General features: G+C 44.4%; 1 protein-coding gene across 2 annotated transcripts in view; it reads right to left on the bottom strand.

Moving 5' to 3' along the window:
* LOC310775981 (histone acetyltransferase p300-like) overlaps positions 1–6,658 on the bottom strand; it is a 97,489-nt gene extending 90,831 nt beyond the window's left edge. For both annotated transcript variants that reach the window (XM_083636108.1, XM_083636109.1), the window contains exon 1: positions 6,318–6,658. In XM_083636108.1, coding sequence (XP_083492234.1) covers positions 6,318–6,656 — 339 coding nt within the window. In that variant the 5' untranslated portion in view covers positions 6,657–6,658. The remainder of the gene's footprint in view (positions 1–6,317) is intronic.
* Between the last annotated feature and the right edge of the window lie 12,635 nt (positions 6,659–19,293).

Here is a 19,293-nt window from a genome sequence, read left to right as displayed (position 1 = left end):
TGAGTACAGCATGGTTTCAGCGTCTGGAAATTTATTCAGAGATAAATGGCTTTTTGTGAAACAGTCACTTTAACCATTCATTTTTGGCATCAGTAAGACCGTCAGACATTCTAAACAATAGTTTTGAACAGTAATTTCCTCCATAACAACAGGAAACACCCCTCTCATTCAAACTCCTCCCTCCGTGTGTCTTGTGTCCTCCTGGCTGTACAGCGGGCGTGTCAGAAGCGCTTTTGCTGCTGCCTGCCTGTGTGCCTGCCTGCCTGCTTGCCTGCGTGCAGACGCTCCTTGTGCGAGTCAAGATGGGCCGGGGAATGCGTGGGCGATGGGCAGATGTTGATTCTGGCCTTTCTGAGGTGTTTCAAAGTGTGTTTCACCTATGATCTATTTTGCAAATCGCTCTCCGCTCTCTGTGTGCTGCTGCCGGTGCGCGGCCGCTCTCAGGCAAGACAAGTCTTGAATGGATTACTGTGAAATCGCCACGGCATTTCCTTGAACGGCTTGGTCCCGCGGCAGTTTTTTCTTTGATTTCGGTCGTCTGGGGGAGCACTGTCAACACTTAGTGGGTCGGTAAAATAGATTATACACATTATCTTGCTCCAATAGTGATCTCGAAGATGTAAAAGTTGTTGATTGATGTACCACCGTCAAAAAAAAAAAAATGTTTATGTAAGACGAGTTAGCTCGTCCTTGGCACTTAAGCGCTGGATTATGTAAGACGAGTTAGGTCGTCTCTGGCACTTAATGTGTTAAAACGCCCAGAGCGCTGTGCGTCCCTTGAAAGAGGAGCACGCGCTTATCGTGCATTCCTTTATAACTGGGAACTGGTAATATTACGGTTCAAAGGTCATGAGCTGGGACGGTGACGTCACCAGAGCTGGTATTTCCCATTCCAAAGTCGTAGGAGCCTCAGCAGCCCCGACCTCAAAAATCCAAGATGGCTGCCCCGCTCAACAACAGTAGTTATAATCGTAGTAAATGCTATTTAGCACTTCTGTCTTGTTGGTGTCTCATTAAATCAGCTGTACACACAGCACTGCCTACTTCTATCTGTGTGGACATGAGGCTGCAGTGTTTGTTATCAACTGTTATTGCCAACAATGGCTAGCGACTGGATCTGACCAGTGAACAGTGAATTTCCCAGCTCAAGTTTTCTGCAAATGGAACGCTAACAAAACGGATTTTGCAATAAAGGAACACACGATTAGCACGTCCTTACATGGAGAATGAATTGCAGAAAGATGCTGGCAGCTCAAATGAGCACGTTGTGTGTGAACGCCGCCTAACACTTGCATCACTTGCATAGCACTTGCATCACTTGCATTGGCTACAAAGTGCGACGATGACTCCCGCACATAGCAAATTTATTTCTGCAGACACAGTGACACCTTCGATCAAGTTTCCCTGAGCACTCATAAAAACCAAAATACGACCACACTTCAGACTTTAGTCCCCTTGGGCTGGGAAATCTCCAGAGCGCTGCCTTCCACCATGACAGTTCTTTCACCAAACAAACATGAAACAAACCCACGTTGCATGCTCTGCCTATGCGCCTGTGTCGCTAACTTTCTTTGTTGCTGGACAGAAGCCTATTGAGTTTTTCAAAGCACGGTAATCAAATAGAGACAGTACGTGACACTTTTCCATCAGCCTTAAAAACACAATCTGCAAATGTACGGTAATACTTACAGCAAATTTAAGAAACAATTTAAGAACTTAATTTCCCTGATTCTAATTGAAGACCTTTTAACTCATTCGCCGCCAGAGTTTCAAATTAAGTCACCAGCCACCGCCAGGGTTTCTGAGCATTTTCAGTTATCCTCCAAGACCCACCGAATATTTTCTTATATTACTTACAGTTACAGTTACAGTCCTTTATTGTCACTTCATGGTACAAGTATCACGAGCGAAATTGTGCTTGGTTCGTATGGCTACGTAAAGACGGAATCTCCCAAAAGAAAGAAGAGAGCCTCTACTTTCATAGGGGAAAAAATAGGGATGGTCCGATCCAACACTCAGTATCGGTGCCGATCCGGCCAAAATCACAGGATCTGAGCGGAAAAGAAGTAGAATCCGATCTGATCCGTTAGCCTAAACTATCACGTAAATGCTTCACTAAACTCTGAGCAACGCACCGTCACAGTGAAGAGATGTGAGCGTCCTCTTCCTCCCTCTCTCCTGTACCCAGTCCGCTCTCAAGCGCTCTGTCACTCAAGCCCATACAGACCTGAGTGCACACTGCACACACATCGATTGTCTGATCAAACTTTTATTTTGTTTAAGGACTGAATCGCGTGCGTTACGCGTGATGAGATTCACTTCATTTCTGATTTGCTCATTCATTTGGTTGCTACACTTCACAAAAGTCAAAGATAAACCTGAAGTGAAACGCCATATAGCTATGTCACAAGGTGATGGCTTGTAAAGGTGCGTTCACACCGACCAATTAAAGTTTGTCGCTGGCGTCGAGTTTACATACAAAGTCAATGCAAACGAGCGATTGAGCGTATATTCGCCTGGGAGAATAATCGCTGGGCGTCCGAGCGGCAGAGACAGAGCGATAGGGAGAAAATACGCTCGTCGCCCGAGATGAAATATCCCAACTCGAGCGAAATTACACTGGCATCAGTCGCTCGCTGTTCAACGCTGATTGGCTCCCGTGTGAGAGCGAGTCAAGGATCACTCTGGCTTGGAACAAACCGCTGGTTTATTGTGTTGCAACAAACCGCATTGACAGCTCATTGACAGGCTGACAGCTGACATGAAGTGAAGTCTGTACTACCGGTATGCAGCTCGCATTAGGAGCACGCTGATAGGCTTAGCTTGTAAACAATGATGGTGGCTCGTAGTGGACAAACAGCATGACATTGCGTAACGTTATATCCCCCGCATGTCCGTCATTTCGTGTGCCTGTTGATGAGCGATTTAAACAGAGCGACAGAGCGATTCCAAAGGGTTGACTTGAGCGACAGAGCGAAAAATAAATATCTCGGTGTGAACACAGCTTAAGAGTGGTAACACATCGTCAATCATCAAACATCTCAGCATTTGCCATCATCAGATCAAACCAAAATGCAGTAACTGCCTTGGACTGTCTTCGTCTGGGAACACTGTTTGCGGGTCAATCATCATCATTAACCGAAGGTATCCATCATGCACGCAAGTCCTGTTCATTGACAATAATAATCCAAATGGTAATAATCCAAAAATATGCGATCCCAGTGATGAAAGTTGCTTGTTGTGCTGTGTGTCCTGCTCTCTGACCAGTGTTGGGAACGTTACTTTAAAAAAGTAATTAGTTATAGTTACTCACTACTTGTTCCAAAAAGTAACTGAGTTAGTAACTGAATTACTCTATAATAAAACTAACTAGTTACCAGGGAAAGTAACTATTTGCGTTATATAACCACCTTGAAAATGCCAACTTTTCATCGGATTGCTCCGGACTCGCCATTTCTGCTGCTTCCTCGAATCTGTTTGGTGTGTCTGTGTGTGTGTCACGCGTGTGATGTGTCCTGGCTCGTGTGTGAAAACACTGGCTCCGATTGGCTACCATGAAACACATGACTGCCTTAGCCAATAATCGCTTATCTCGTTGTTAATGTCCTGGCTCGTGTGTGAAAACACTGGCTCCGATTGGCTACCATGAAACACATGACTCTGCCTTAGCCAATCATAATCGTTTATCTCGTTATGTTAACCCACCCGGTCTCCTCACACTCACTTGACAACACTAGTGTAGGCTACGGGTAGTTTACTCAATCATTTCATAGTAACACACCGCATTTAGCGTTCAGTAACGATAACGGCGTTGTAACGACGGAAACAGTAATTAGTTAGATTACCCCGCTCCTGAAAAAATAACGGCGTTACCTAACGCCGTTCTTTTAAACGGCGTTATTCCAAACACTGTCTCTGACACATGACATGTAGCCTATACGGTGTCCATGCATATTAGGACAAGGCATCAATGTAGCTTATAGCCTACATGATGGGTATTCAGTGTGGGTATTCAATGTGTATTCAGTAAAAAGAAAGAAAAAAACAGTTTGCAATGCACAATAAATGTGTTTTCACAGCAATACAAAATGTATAAGAGGAAATGACCTGTTTATCTTCCTAACAGTTTGTTATACATAATTAAAACTAGCAATGCCAAGAATTTTTGTAATCAAAGCAAATATTTGAATTCAAATAGGCTACAACCATTATTTCCTAATCATTTGATTTGGGGCCCGATCATACTTTCACACTTTAGTGTGAAAATGAAATACTTGTTGAAACATAAACAACAATTTTTTGTCTTCTCGTTTTTCCACCAAATAATACAAAAGTATCGATAGTGTTATCGATAAGGACCCGGTTCATTAAGCAGACTCGAAAATGGTATCAATATCAATACAAATTAACAATCCCCATCCCTATAGTTGTATAAGCGAGGAAAAAAGATTGGATCGGATTGTATCGGTAGATACTCAAGGTTGTGGGTATCGGACATGAAAAAGTGGTATCGTGCCATCCCTAGTAGTAACTTACGTTAGCAACTAGTTAGTATAGCCTATCCTGCGCTAGTAACAGGTTATCACGTTGCCTTACAGATCACTCTTGAGTCATTAACGTTAGCGTCGCCACTAGTGAAACTCTAGACTCGTAACCTTATTTTTGCCGAGACGCATGTTTATGATCGAAATGACATGTGGTCGTGGAAAAAGCTTCAACACCCCCGCGCTGTTAGGGGGAAATACACCGAAAATAATAACGTTACTGCAGCCAAATTTGAGCGTGTTTGGTTAACATTATAAAGTAAGCATACGCTATACTCTATAGCAAGTTGCTTACCTGCATCGCTCATGTTTGCGTCCCTCCACTTTGCAGCAATATAGATTAACTCTGGGTTTGGAGCTTTCTTACTGCGGGCTGTCAGGCATTTTATGCTTGTAGTTTGCTCTGCCATGGTTTCAGGGTTACTAGAATAATGTATTCCGATTATGTTTCTTGGTTTGTGTTTAGTTTTGTCTAACGTGGTCACTTGCGGTAGCATTAGCTGCAACTCGTAGTAGGGATGGGCATTTTAACCAATTTAAATACTCGAGTACTATCCTTCTATTATGAACGAGTAATCGGGTACTCGCTGGGGGTGGGGGGGGGTTGAGGGAATCCGTGTGGAAACACACGCTTAACTCAAGTTTGGCTATGTTAAGCAGTTAATTTCGAATATCTATTACTATGGTAATTACGGAGCAGGGGTAATCTGCTGTGTATGGGGCTGTTCACACATAACGTTTGCATTTTTGCATAGAAAAAGCGCTACCTGCAGCACTTTTTGTGAGGAGAGGGACCATTAGGTGACGTTAGCTGCAGCTGTCCTACCTCAGATCTCCGGTGGTTGGATGGCATTGGTTAGCGCTTTGTTCGAGCAGACTTGTGAAACAAGCGAAGGCTCATTTCCACCAGGCCTACATGTCCGATATAATCCATTCTGCTTTATGGACTTGACGCCCGTGCAGTTATGCCTGTCTGAAACACAGCCATGCTGCCTGTATAGCCAGATCCACATGACGATGCGTGTGTACCATTTTTAAAGGGGTGGGGCGAGTACCCGAACAGCGGAAACATTACTCGAGTACTGACGTTATGAACGAGTACTCGAGTACCCGAGTACTCCCGCCCATCCCTAACTCGTAGATAGTAGCCTAAATATTGGATAGGCCACAACGACAGCAATCCCTCGAACATGTTAACTCCAATTCTCACAATAACAAACTTCTTCAGTCCAATGCTGTCATTAGGGCTAATTCCAACGTTGGCGACAGATCTGCAACTTGTTTTGTTTACATGGACTATTGGACCCGCTGGATAACGTGAGCAGGTTCGCGTTCAGCCCCGACAACGTCGGCAAAACGTAGCAAAACGTTGATCTAAATGGAAACGGTGGTGCGTTAAAAACAGGCAAGGGATCATGACATTCAATCTGGAAACCGCAGCAAACAGTTTTCAGATTTATTGTGGCTTGAACACACACCAGGAGGGTCATTTGGACGATTAAAAGCTTTCATTCAAACTCAATACAATACACAAATTGAAAACATATTTGCAGAGGCTTTAATTTGTATTTTTCACATTTCAACTCTGGCTCCAACTGATGGAAATCCGTCTGGCGACGGAGAACTTTGTTCTGCCACCCATGTCGTATCTGTTATCGGCCACGAGAAGCAGGTATTTATCGTATCAGCTGAAAAAAATCCATATTGTACATGCCTAATAATAATAATAATAATAATAAAGTTTAAACATTTCTACAATTGGAGGAGTCTTACTTTGTTCAGTGCTCCAGGCTGCTGGCCTCTCATCCCGGCCTGTCCCCCAGCTCCCTGCTGTAGGGTTTCCAACAGGTTGCTGTTGCCGCCCATCCCCTGATTCCCAAAGCCCATCCTTGGGGAGCCGTTCACTTGACCCCCCATCATGCCTGGCTGCTGCTGTCCGTTGTTGCCCTTCTGCATCATGGCTCTGTTCATGCTGCCCACCATCCCAGCTGCAGCGTTCTGCTGCTGCAGCATGTTGGCCTGCTGCTGGGGGGAGAGGTGCTGCTGCTGCCCCATCATCTGCTGGGGTCCCTGGCCAGGGGACGCCTTCATGTTCCCCAAGTGTTGCCCCATGGCAGTGGGGCCTCCTGGGCTGCCCATAGCTCCCTGGTGCCCCTGTTGGGTGGTGGGCGGCGCCCCCGAACGCAAGAGCTCTGACAGCTGTTTGTGCTTGGCCACCGCATCCTGGCCCCCACCTCCAGGACCCCCTCCAGGGCCGAGCCCCAGACCCATGCCTCCTGCCCCACCTCCTCCTCCAGGCCCGAGCGGGCCTCCTCCCAGGCTGGTGTGCAACTGGTTGAGGTCCCCGCCATTGACCAGGCCCAGCTCAGATGAGTTGATGAGCTCGTCTGGGAGGTCATGCTCCAGGTCAAACAGCGAGCCAAAATCTGAGAGAGAAACGGAGTGCACAGATTGGGAAGACAGAGGGAGATGATGAGAGAGATGGGAGAAACAGTAGAGAAAGGGTGAGAGGAGGATAAACAGTGTCAAAGCCAAGTATGTTAAGCTGGTATAAGCCTTCATTTTTCAGCATGACTGAGTGAGGATGCAACTGCACACGTGACATTAAAACACTGATCGAAAACAGTTTGGGGGTTGTCTGAGAAATGTTCTCCCCTTCAAAAGATCAAACATTCTGCAACTACACCGTTATACAGTACATCTGAGCACAAAACTACAGGCGAGATCCAGAAGAATTCACATAAGGCTGTATGTACAAACAGAAATCCAAACACACACACACACCCCCACTAGCGTGCAGACTGCCTGGCCTATGAACTGATTTAACATGTTACTGAGACAGGTTTACACAGACAAGGAGATGGATGGAGTAATAACACCACAATGGCGGCGCCAAGTTGGTAGCGATGCACATTGTCGAGTCTATATCCAATGTGTTCATCTGCACACTTCTCAGGCAATGAAGACGGCAACTCACAATTCTAATGACAAGATGGACATGGAAGACCAAACAGCAGCACATTTCCCGAATTCCTCAAATACGCAATCTAATTTAATTTAGTGGTGCAGCATTTTTTTTGAGTATCATACTGTCTAACACTGACACAAACTTCACCATGAAGTAGTTTGACAGATAAATACAGCTTATGCTTACATGAATTAAACCTTCAACATTACACATTTCAACCATCACCAGCAGCAAACTTTAATTACGACCTGTTGTTTTAAATGCAAAAATAGATAAATAAGGTTTGCACACACTTTGTACCAATTTCTCGTCATATGTCTTAATTTGGAAATTACCTTTAATAAACATGCCTGAGTGTCACAAAAAACCATGTTACACAAAAAGTCAATTACAGTAGCATAAGCCCATAGGTGTGTGTCTAGGCCTATAATTATGGATCACCCAAACCCTTCACCATGGGAAATTTCTAAACGCATCACGCTGCTATTTAAATTGAAATAATCTGCTACAAGTCAGGTTCTTTTAGAATACAGACACACATCCTGACATCACTTTGAGATCCTCCATTTTTTGCAAGAGGACAAAGGTGAAGATGTGCACAGTTTTAACGTTAAGTCGTTTACCTGTGGAAGTCCATTTCTAAAGATGCCGACTGACACTGATCATAACTAGGTAAGCTCAGCTGCTGCAGTCGATGGCGAAATGCCTACGTGACGAAATGAAGCTAACTATTTGGTGTTTTGACGGACAGTTGTTTGGTAACTTAACTAGCTGGTAATTCAGAACGCAGGGGCTGGACATGGCGCTGTCCATCCCTACTGCCTAGTTTTGTCCCCAGCCCACTATTCCAGCTGCTGCCACACGCCATCCAAAAACTAACAATGGCAATTTGAGCATAACAATCACTCAGACCCATGGGCCTAAATTTAGCTCTTCCACAAAGCTAGCACCATTAGCTATCTCAGCTTTCGCTAACACTAACGTTACTTGGGAAAGGGTCCAGTTATTATGAGGGGACATAATAGTCTTGACTTTTTTACGCTGGCATTCTTAAAGACTCAAATAAGAGAATTGGAGTTGTTGAAACTGTCTGCCATTTTGGTATGACTATGAAAGCACCCAAAACTTTATAAGTTAACTGGATGTTTCGCTTTATTAGCAAACCGGCTAATCTAGCCAAATACATTAGACATGGGACCGTAAATCGAAGTCCCGCATTCAAACCCAACTAACGTTAGCTGGCTGGCTGGCTAACAGAGCTAGCGTTAGCCCCAGCTAAATGCCTGCTAGCATGCGAGCTGTCCAACACACACACGGCTAGCACGCTAACATTAGCGAGCTACGACAAAAACACAAGAGTAATCGCACGTCCTCTATCGCTTTCAAGTCAACCAAGGCGGCTGAAAAACAACGAACTTGACAAATAACACCGTAACAAATGAGATTGCAAAACAATACTGACCATTTCCATCGCTGGCGGAGGCAGAAAGTGCCGGAGAGGAGAGTTTAGGCCTCTTGGCTGAAGGCGGGCCAGAGTCCAGAACGTTCTCGGCCATATTTTTTCGAAATAAAAATATATAAAGTATCCACCGTTGCAGACGTTTTCACGTCTTTAGAAGCTCGCTCCTTTTCGTTTCCACTATTGCGACTTTTCCCCCTCCTTTTGGGGGACTAAGAGGGGGAAAGTCCCGTGTACAAAATACTCCTCTTTCCTGGGTTCGCCTCTCGATTTCAGCCTCGGCGTATCAACCCCCCTCCCTCCCTGGTCGGATTTTTTGTTCTTTATAAATTTCTGCCAGGCAGCGGAGGAGGAGGAGGGGGTCGGTGAAAGTAAAGAGGGAGACACACGTAGCGGCTTCCCTCTAAACTTACACAGACTCTTCACATGGAAATAAACTGTCCTGGCCGGGGTCTCGCAACCATGATTGCTTTCAGTCTCCCTCAGCGGAGTCTAGGTGAAGATAATGTCGGCCAGAAAACGCTTGTTTGGCTGTGAAGTGATGGTGCGTGTGTGTGTGTGTGTGTGTGTGTGTGTGTGTGGTGGTGGTGGTGGTGGGGGGGGGGGGGGGGGGGGGGGGTATGCAAATTATGATGATAATAATAATAATAATAATAATAATAATAATAATAATAATAATAATAATAATAATAATAATACAGTGCACTCCACTTATAGTGATCACCTTGGGGCGGGTCAAATTGATCACTATAAGTTGATGATCATTATAACAGATTTTTTCTTTTTCTTTATTTCTCATATGCAGATGACCATCTAATTGACATTTGTATATGTATTAGCCTACATGAATACAGTAGACTACATATAAAGTAAAGGAATGTTATTGTCTTTAAAAGTCCATACAGTAAGTTAGGCCTCTAGATGTTTCAAACACAGTGGTCTCACGTAGAGACAGAGGCCACGCCGCCATCTCTCCACAGGCAGAGATGCCATGATCTCTCCATATACAGACAGTCATGCACCACCAGACATGGAGTATCGCTGCTATATCTCGTTGGCTCATTTTTGGCAGTTTGTATGTAAAAAATAATACAATTACTGTAGTTTTAGACATTCTTTCCATTGTTCTCAGGTGGGACAAGGCCCAAAATGATCACTGTAAGTGGAGTATTGATCACTATAAGCTAATTATTTAAACAAATTATGTGTATAGGAATAGGAATGATTCGGGACCAAACTTTTTGATCACTATAAGCGGGTGATCACTATAGGACGAATCAGCGTGACGTCACTTGACACCCAGAAATGCAGAACCCCACGGCAGTTAATAGCATGAGTTGTGCCAAACAAAGGTTAATATCTCAAAAACTATACATCACATTGCTTATATTTTGACATTCTGAGTGAGAGCAGAATTAGCTCAAGAGTTTGATGTATAATATATGCATGTCGTGCTAAAGTTGTGTGAACTGTCGCAGTTTTTAAAATGTAAACAGAGTCAAGCCGGCTAGAGCAGACACTCACGCCTCGCGCCACTTGGGCTCCATAGGGTTCCATTGCCGTTGCCACCCAGTGACGACTTATTATTTCATTATCTCAATATAACAATGTTAATTTTCTCATGTTTTTTTTTCTCTCATTATGCTTGGGAAGTAGCCTGTGCGCTCTTTCAGCACCATGGAGCTGTCCGGCTAGTGTTGATTAGGGCAATCACCAACTAACTAGTGTTAATATGAGTGTTCTTCCTGTAAACCGCCTGTTATGTTTTGTTCTAAAGCCATAGTAGGCTACTTAATTCATAATTTCTTTAACAGGAATATCACCACATACAGCTCAGTGCGCCCTTTCAGCACAGAGCTGGCCTGGTTTTAGACTGCTTTGATTATGCAGCATTATCAGATGCTGTTACACTCATCCTACTGTCATACATATAGCCTAGGCTATGTTCAATCATTGTTAATTTACTGCATGGAATTCCTGGAATGCACTTTTATGCACACATTCACTCATCATTTATAACCTCTTGTATAGATGATGATGTGTTTATATGTCCATTTTGCACTAATTTGCATGAACAACATGCATCAGCTTGAAAAGCAGCCACTTTACGCACATACAATATAGCACCGATATCTTATGAACCCTATAGCATATTGATTGATCACACATGATTAGGTCTGATTTTATGAAACGATATTAGGCTTCTGTTGTTTGTCGCAGCCATATGCATAGCCAATCTCTATTACAATTACAAAATGGCACGCATGATTCAGGCCTATTGGGAAACCTGTTGCACGTTCTTATCTAAAGCCATAGTAACGGATTACACCGGAAGAAGCACCCATATTTCACGTAAGGCATCATGGCAGCTAGAAATAAGGTGGATATGTCTGTGTGGGATATCTTTGCAAGACGATACTGAGTGGTGAAACACGGATTGGATGGAGTAGATAGTCACTGGACAGGTTACCGTAGTCACGTTTTAGTAGGATTGATAGATGAGACCCCTGGCCACCAGGCTGAGCCATCTAGAACTGTACATCTAGTGATATGTGACCCTATCACTGTCTGTGACATCATCAGTGATTTATGACAGTGTGCCACACATGTAAAGAGTAGAAAGTACAGATAATTTGTGTTAAAATGTAAGGAGATACCTGAAAATCCTACTCAAGTAGGCTACAGTAACTAAGTATTTGTAGGCCTACTTAGTTAAATCCCATCTCTCTCCGGGTGCTCCGGTTTCCTCCCACCATCAAAGACATGTATGTTAGGTTTAAGACTCCTGTCAGTGACCCTGACCAAGGCAATGGCAAAAGAACTGGAGTTGGTCCCCGGGTAGTCTCACGTAGTCAGACCCACCGTCGACGCCATCCAGCTTCCAGCGATCATCTACGGCTGGCACTGCGAGACTAGTCCCCGGGTGCTGCACTGTGGCTGCCCACTGCTCCTTGTCCCTGGGCGCTGCACTGTGGCTGCCCACTGCTCCTAGTCCCCGGGCGCTGCACTGTGGCTGCCCACTGCTCCTAGTCCCCGGGCGCTGCACTGTGGCTGCCCACTGCTCCTAGTCCCCGGGCGCTGCACTGTGGCTGCCCACTGCTCCTAGTCCCCGGGCGCTGCACTGTGGCTGCCCACTGCTCCTAGTCCCCGGGCGCTGCAATGTGGCTGCCCACTGCTCCTAGTCCCCGGGCGCTGCACTGTGGCTGCCCACTGCTCCTAGTCCCCGGGCGCTGCACTGTGGCTGCCCACTGCTCCTAGTCCCCGGGCGCTGCACTGTGGCTGCCCACTGCTCCTAGTCCCCGGGCGCTGCACTGTGGCTGCCCACTGCTCCTAGTCCCCGGGCGCTGCACTGTGGCTGCCCACTGCTCCTAGTCCCCGGGCGCTGCACTGTGGCTGCCCACTGCTCCTAGTCCCCGGGCGCTGCACTGTGGCTGCCCACTGCTCCTAGTCCCCGGGCGCTGCACTGTGGCTGCCCACTGCTCCTAGTCCCCGGGCGCTGCACTGTGGCTGCCCACTGCTCCTAGTCCCCGGGCGCTGCACTGTGGCTGCCCACTGCTCCTAGTTATAGGAAGGTTCCTAGTAGAGGATGGCTCAAATACAGAGGATGAATTTCCCCATGGGGATCAATAAAGGACTTAATAATCATAAACTGACAGAGAGAGAGAGAGAGAGAGAGAGAAACAGATTTTTAAGGGGGGAAATGTTTTCTCTTGTTCCAGCTTTCTGATGTAAATGGTCAAATGGACTGCATTTACCCACTGATTTACACTGTGAAAAAATGGTTTGTATTTGACCTTACCCCTAACTCTGCCCCTTGTAACAAACACCTAGCTGGGAAGGTCTGAATGGTCCCATTTAGTTTTGCCCAGTACTGAAGCCCTAATTTAATACGCCTCAAGCATAAGGGCATTTCTCCCATTTCAAACAGCAGTGCAGGAATTGGGGAGGTCTTAAAAGGCCCACAGCAGAGTCTCACTGCGTTGGTCTGTAGAACATCTAGCTTCCCTAGTAATGATTTGGCCACAGAGCCATACACAAAGCACCCATAATCCCAAACCTGATCATTGGCTGATATATTAGACGCATGGTTTCCGTCGGTCTCCCTCCCACGCACGGTGGCTCAGCGGTAGAGCTGTCGCCTCACAGCTAGAAGGTCCTGGAATCGATTCTCACCTGGGAAGCTGTGGGTGCTGAGGGTGTGTCCCCCCCATGTCCTCAGTGCCCATGCCCAGGTGGGCTATCTCGTCAAAAGGGCCTTTCTGTGTGGAGTTTGCATGTTCTCCCCGTGCTCCCCTGGGGTTCCTCCATACAACATCGATCCCCCCCCTAAAAACATGCAGAAGATCGTCATCTGACCAGTGACGACAACATTCGAAGTTGGTCCGCTGTACACAAGAAAGCTGCCCACTGCTCCTGGCCTGCCCCCCGGAGGAAGGACAAGCCTGGATGGGATAAATGCAGAGACTGTGTTTCACCGGCCATCGTCAGCATGGGTGTGTGTGGCTGGCCGCATGCGTGTGTTGGGCGTGTTCGTGTGACAAATAAAGACGGGTTTATCCGTCCACTTCTTCTTCTTGTTCTCGGCCCCCCCAATCACACCCAGCCAAACTTCTCAAAACATGTACCACTTTCTCACACTTTACCAGAATTTTTCCTATATGAACAGCCCAAATCATTCGCTCATCAAACCAAACACCCAGAAATGTAAAAACCTTCACTTTCTCTAGAGGAGATCCATACATATGCAGCCCAAGGTTAGGTAACTTTCTTTTAAAACAAAAAACCATATAATTTGACTTTGCGGCTTAGATTTTGAAGCCCCATTTGTCTCCCCATTCCTCTACAGAATCCAGAGCCGTTTGAACTTGCTTTAAACAAAACTCTACATTCCGCCCCATCATCTGAAAATAAAGACTGACCAAACCCTCTCCCAATTTTACTACATATATCATTGATCATTATATTAAATAGAACTGGACTACTTACACTTCCTTGCGGGGTATCATTTTCTATTTTAACAATCTTTAAGGTTTGCCCACCCACATGTATACGAGGAATCATCGTGACGTCACAACAACAAATCACCGCAAAACACCCGGAACCGCGGCACTTAACTAGTATGAGTTGTGCCAAACAAACGTTAATATCTCAAAAACTATACATGACATCACTTATATTTTGACATTCTGAGTGAGAGCAGAAGTAACTCAAGAGTTTGATGTATAATATATGCATGTCCTGTTAAAGTTGTGTGAACTGTCGCAGTTTTTAAAATGTACAAGGCACAGCTGGGGCTAGAGTGAGCACTCTAGGCTCGCTCCATAGGGTCCCATTGCAGTTTCCACCCGGAAATGCAGTTTGTTTACCAAAAGGCTGCTCGACTGATCCCTTGTATACTTGCATTGCTCTATTCATTAAAAAAAAATCCTTAATCCAATTAAACATTCTTCCTCTAACTTTCTCAATATCTAAAAATACACTTACAACTATTTCTTTATTATCAAACGCCTTTCTAATATCTTGATCTAAAACTGCAACTGACTCCATTGTTGACCTTCCATTCCTGAATCCATTTTGAAAATCAGCTAAAAGTCCCTTACTTTCTAAAAAATATACTAACCTGTTGGTAATCATCCTTTCCATGATTTGACAAAGCACTGATGTTAACGCTATGGGACGATACGAACCAGGGTCAGATGCATCTTTGCCTGGTTTCAAAATAGGAACTATAACTGTGTGCTTCCATTCCTTTGGTAAACAGCCTTCTGACCACACATTATTAAACAAACATAACATTTCTTCACTAGCTAAATCATCTAAATGTTGAAATAATCCATAGGATAGATGATAAGGACCTCTCCTTCCCTTCTTTTTATTTGTCAGGACAGGTTCTGGAAGTGTGCTGTAAAACCAAGTATTTGGGTCACATTTTTACTGATCAAATGAGCGATGATGATGACATGTATAGGCAGCGGCGTGTCTTGTATACACAAGCTAATATGCTGATGAAAAAGTTTTATTTTTGCTCTGATGAGGTCAAGATTAACCTGTTTAGAGCCTATTGTACTCCCCTTTATATACTGCCCCCCTGTGGGTCAAGTTTAAGCAGGCTAGCATTCAAAAGCTTCAGGTTGTTTATAATAACTGCATGAGGATTCTGCTCAGAAAGCCAAGGTGCTGCAGTGCTAGTGAAATGTTTTGTGGTGCAGGAGTCTACACCTTTGATGCCCTGCTGAGAAATCTGACCTACAAGTTTATCTGTTGTCTGTTAATGTGTCTCAGAACTTGATTATCATGCTGCTGTCTCAACCTGGTCTCAGTGCTATTAAGTACCAGTCCAGCATTTGGGCACATTGGTACAACTCTTTAATGTAATGTATTGGGGTATGTATATGTTATATGATTTTATGTATTGTCTGTTTTTATACTGGACCTTGTGTCTGTTAATAAAGTGATGATCGTGATGATGATGATGATGATGATAGCCCATCTCTTCCAGGAGTAGTGTTTGCACCAGAGTAAATAGCATCCCTCAACTATTTCACTGTAAAAACAACAACAAATTAACTGGACTTTCATTTTCTGAGCTCCAATTCAACTTCCACTTATTATCTGACATCAGCTCAGTCCTCTTTCTGCCTCTCTCAACCCCCAGATTCCCAGAGCTATGCACTGCTTGAAAGGCATCAAACATGCTTTTTCTTTATTGGTAACTGCTTCCACCTCACCATTCCGGATAACTGGAATTGCTCTTCTTTTACCTGACATTCCTGACAGCTGGGAGTTTTTGTTCTTTTAATACATCCATGATGTGCATTTACTCTATGATGATGATGATACTACTACTACTAGCGTACTACTACTACTACTACTATAGGCTACTAAAAATAGTAAAAACTCTGTGGTGGTGGGACACGCCAAATCGCTGTGGAGAGTCCGGTTAGAGCTCTGGTGTTGGTGTGGAAGAGGGGTTCCAATAAAAAAAACTTTGATGAAGTTCAAGAGTTCTCAATTCTTTAGGGACTGGTGTTAGCGAAACTTGTGAAATAATGCAGTGATGCAAACCAGGGATGCATGTATTACCGAACGGGCCTCCCGGGCCCGGGCCCATAGGCCCAAGAGCTCAGGGGACCCATAACCCATAGCCTCGCAGGGCCACCGTATCTTGCCCGGGCCTGGGATCAAATGATCCCTTAGGACCCCATCCATTTATTTTTGACAAAATGTTCCATAAGTTTATGGATAGGCTACTGTAGGGTTATTGCGATTTTGGCTTTAATTGAGTGTACCTGCACTGTAAATCTTGTTAATTGAGATGCAGGTGAATTTATTTATTGTTATTGTGCTGTTGGCTTCGAGCGTTCAGGTGATAGGTGATACGTGAGATCCAGGTGAATGTAGGCCTATGTCTTAGTTATTATTCTGTCGTTAATTGTGCATATGTGCACTGTGAGGGGGCCCCCATTTGCATCCAGGCCCAGGGGCCCGTCATGTCATAATCTGCCTATGAAATAAACAGAGTACAAAATAATATGCTATACAAATGTATTCTCACAAATCAAAAGCTCGGCCTGACATTTTGTTTGTTTTGTTTAGGCTTGAGGGGGCAGGCTGCGAAGTCACGTTTTGCTGGGTTCCGACTGAGGCATGCTGGAATTGAGGCCAACGAATCAGCTGATTCCATAGCAAAGGAAAGCCTAACTAAGGAAGAAGTAGATGTAAGTATATCTCTGGGAAGAGTAGAACTTAGAGAGAAAATCAAGGACGGAGTTGAAAGAGAATGGCAGGGTTTATGGGAAAAGGAGACCAAAGGAAGACACTACTTTTCTTTGCAGCCTCAGGTTAAAAAAGTCACTTATTGTTATGGATCCAGGATAGATTGTGTAAAAATGTGTAGCCTGAGGCTCGGGCATTGCGGTTTGAATCCGAGAATATGAAGGGTGTTTGAGTTAGTTTAGCCCTTGTCCTGCGGAGGGCAGTATTACGCCCAGTATAGTAAAAATGAAAGAAGAAGACGAAGAAGACAAAAATCCCATGATGCCCTACGCCAGGAGTAACTGAAGTAGATGGGTCACCGCAGGCTCCGCCAATTCTAACAAATAGTAGCAGCAAGTCTCCTAAATGGGCGTGGTCAACCACTGACAGACCTGCTGAAAGTCTCCTAAGTGGGCGTGTCTGTGGGAAACCATTGGCAAAACGACGAGCGTCAAATGAGCAGGAATTTCACTTCCGGCCAGCAGGAATTTCACTCGGGTTTAGTGATTTTGCCTTCAAAGTAAAAGCATGATAAAGTTCGAAAGTTAAACATTGAAGTAGAAATCTAACTATGTCCAACATAATGAACATAAGAACACTAAGATGAACCTCTAGTTTAATGTTTGAATGAAAATAGACATACAAAGGAGACGGTGTGTTATTTCTTGAAATGCTTGGCACAGGGTGTGTCTCTAGCTCACACTGGTCAATAGAGGGTACCTCTCACCTGATTATGGCCTCTAGGGAAGACATCAAGAGAAAAGATTATCAAGCTATAGCCTAGGCTAGGTGACCCATTATGCAAATGCATGGATAATGTGGTCTTGTGAGAAGTAGGTACTTGCCAGATGTGTGCAAATAATTCTAAATCCATGCTTGTTGTAGTACTCTCGCAGACCACCGGAAGGCCATGAAAACGGCCTAATTTCAAATAAAGATAAAAAATCAAAAGTCAATTGCTGCACATCAAACTCACTTGATACATGTAGCTGCATAGTCCCTCTATCATAGGGAAGTGATCTTGAGGCTGGATGTGTGTCATTTTTTGTGTTTTGGACATGTAGCCTATGTACAGTGTCAAGTGAGCAGGAATTTCCAAGCTGCCCGCTCCCATCATCAGGCAGCTTGAAAATTCCAGCCTCAAGATCACTTCCCTATGATAGATGGACTATAGGCTACAGCTACATGTATCAAGTGAGTTTGACGTGCAACAATTGACTTTTGATTTTTAATCTTTATTTGAAATCGGACCGTTTTCATGGTCTTCTGACTGATGGGAGCGGGCAGCTTGGAAATTCCTGCTCACTTGACACATAGGCTACATGTCCAAAACACAAACATGTACACACATCCAGCCTCAAGATCACTTCCCTATGATAGATGGACTATGCAGCTACATGTATCGAGTGAGTTTGACATGCAACAATTGACTTTTGATTTTTAATCTTTATTTGAAATCGACCCATTTAATGGCCCTCTGATTGATTGGAGGAAGCTTAATATAATAATGTAGCGTTCCTGGTAACTCATGAGGCAGAGGCTTCTTGCTGGTACAGGGTTCTTTATTCACAGTTAGTTATATTACAACTCTCAGCGGTTGTCACGCTCATAGCTAGCAGCATTCCCTCTAGGCAGTGTGTGGAGACTGACCGTGCCTGCTCAGTCTCCCCCCGGAAGTATCCCCAACAGCATAGTGTTCCCCAATAACACTCCCACACATCAGTTCCTATCTGTAGTCGAGACACTACCATTGCTCACCACTTTATGTGTAACACTGATTCGCTACAATAATATAGAAGTAGTTAGTACTACAATACCAACGGATATATAGATCTAAATGCAATATAACCTTTTCCATGTGTATGTTTATTCAATTTGTGTGATATAACTTCAATTTGTGTATTTTATCGAGTTTGAATGATCGCTTTTATTCTGAAAAATCGTGACCGGAAGTAATAAATTCATGCTCAGAAATTCCTGCTCATTTGACGCTGGCGGCAACACGCGTGCCAAAATGACAGGAAGTGAGTTGAAGTTGGGCCGTCTTGCTTTAATTCCATCGTCTTTGGAGTAACCACCATCGAGGTAACCACGACGACGCGGGTAGGCGATCCTGACCACCACAGGCGTGTGCCGAGTCCGACTGCTTGCTATGTAAACCTTTTACCTGCGTTATTGTGGATTTCTGAAATAGCCCAGTGAAGACCTACACAGCATTAGCCTAAAAAAAATAATTAAATACATAACAAGTGAGTTGCTGTACGAAGCTAACAGCACTTCCATTCATTTAGCATGTTAGCTAGCACGCGAGATAGCTACGCTAGCTAGACTGTGTTTACATTTGTTTTGCTGGCAGCAATACGGTTTGTAGCACAAATCCCATTGTCATTGTCACTTTATGTATCGTATGTATCGTATCTCTGTTATATAGCTAATATTTACTTAGCGTAGTTTGTGTTCACTAAGCTTTTCACTAAGCGTTTCTTGTTATTCATCCAAGACGTGCATCGTTTCCTGTTTACATTGTGTTCACCACATTTTAAACAAGGCGATTTCACCTCTGGTGT

The sequence above is a fragment of the Poromitra crassiceps genome (genome assembly GCF_964638095.1).
Source record: "Poromitra crassiceps genome assembly, chromosome: 4".
NCBI lineage: Eukaryota > Metazoa > Chordata > Actinopteri > Beryciformes > Melamphaidae > Poromitra > Poromitra crassiceps.
The sequence above is the reverse complement of the archived record's forward strand: the minus strand, read 5'-3'. Positions and strand labels throughout refer to the sequence as shown.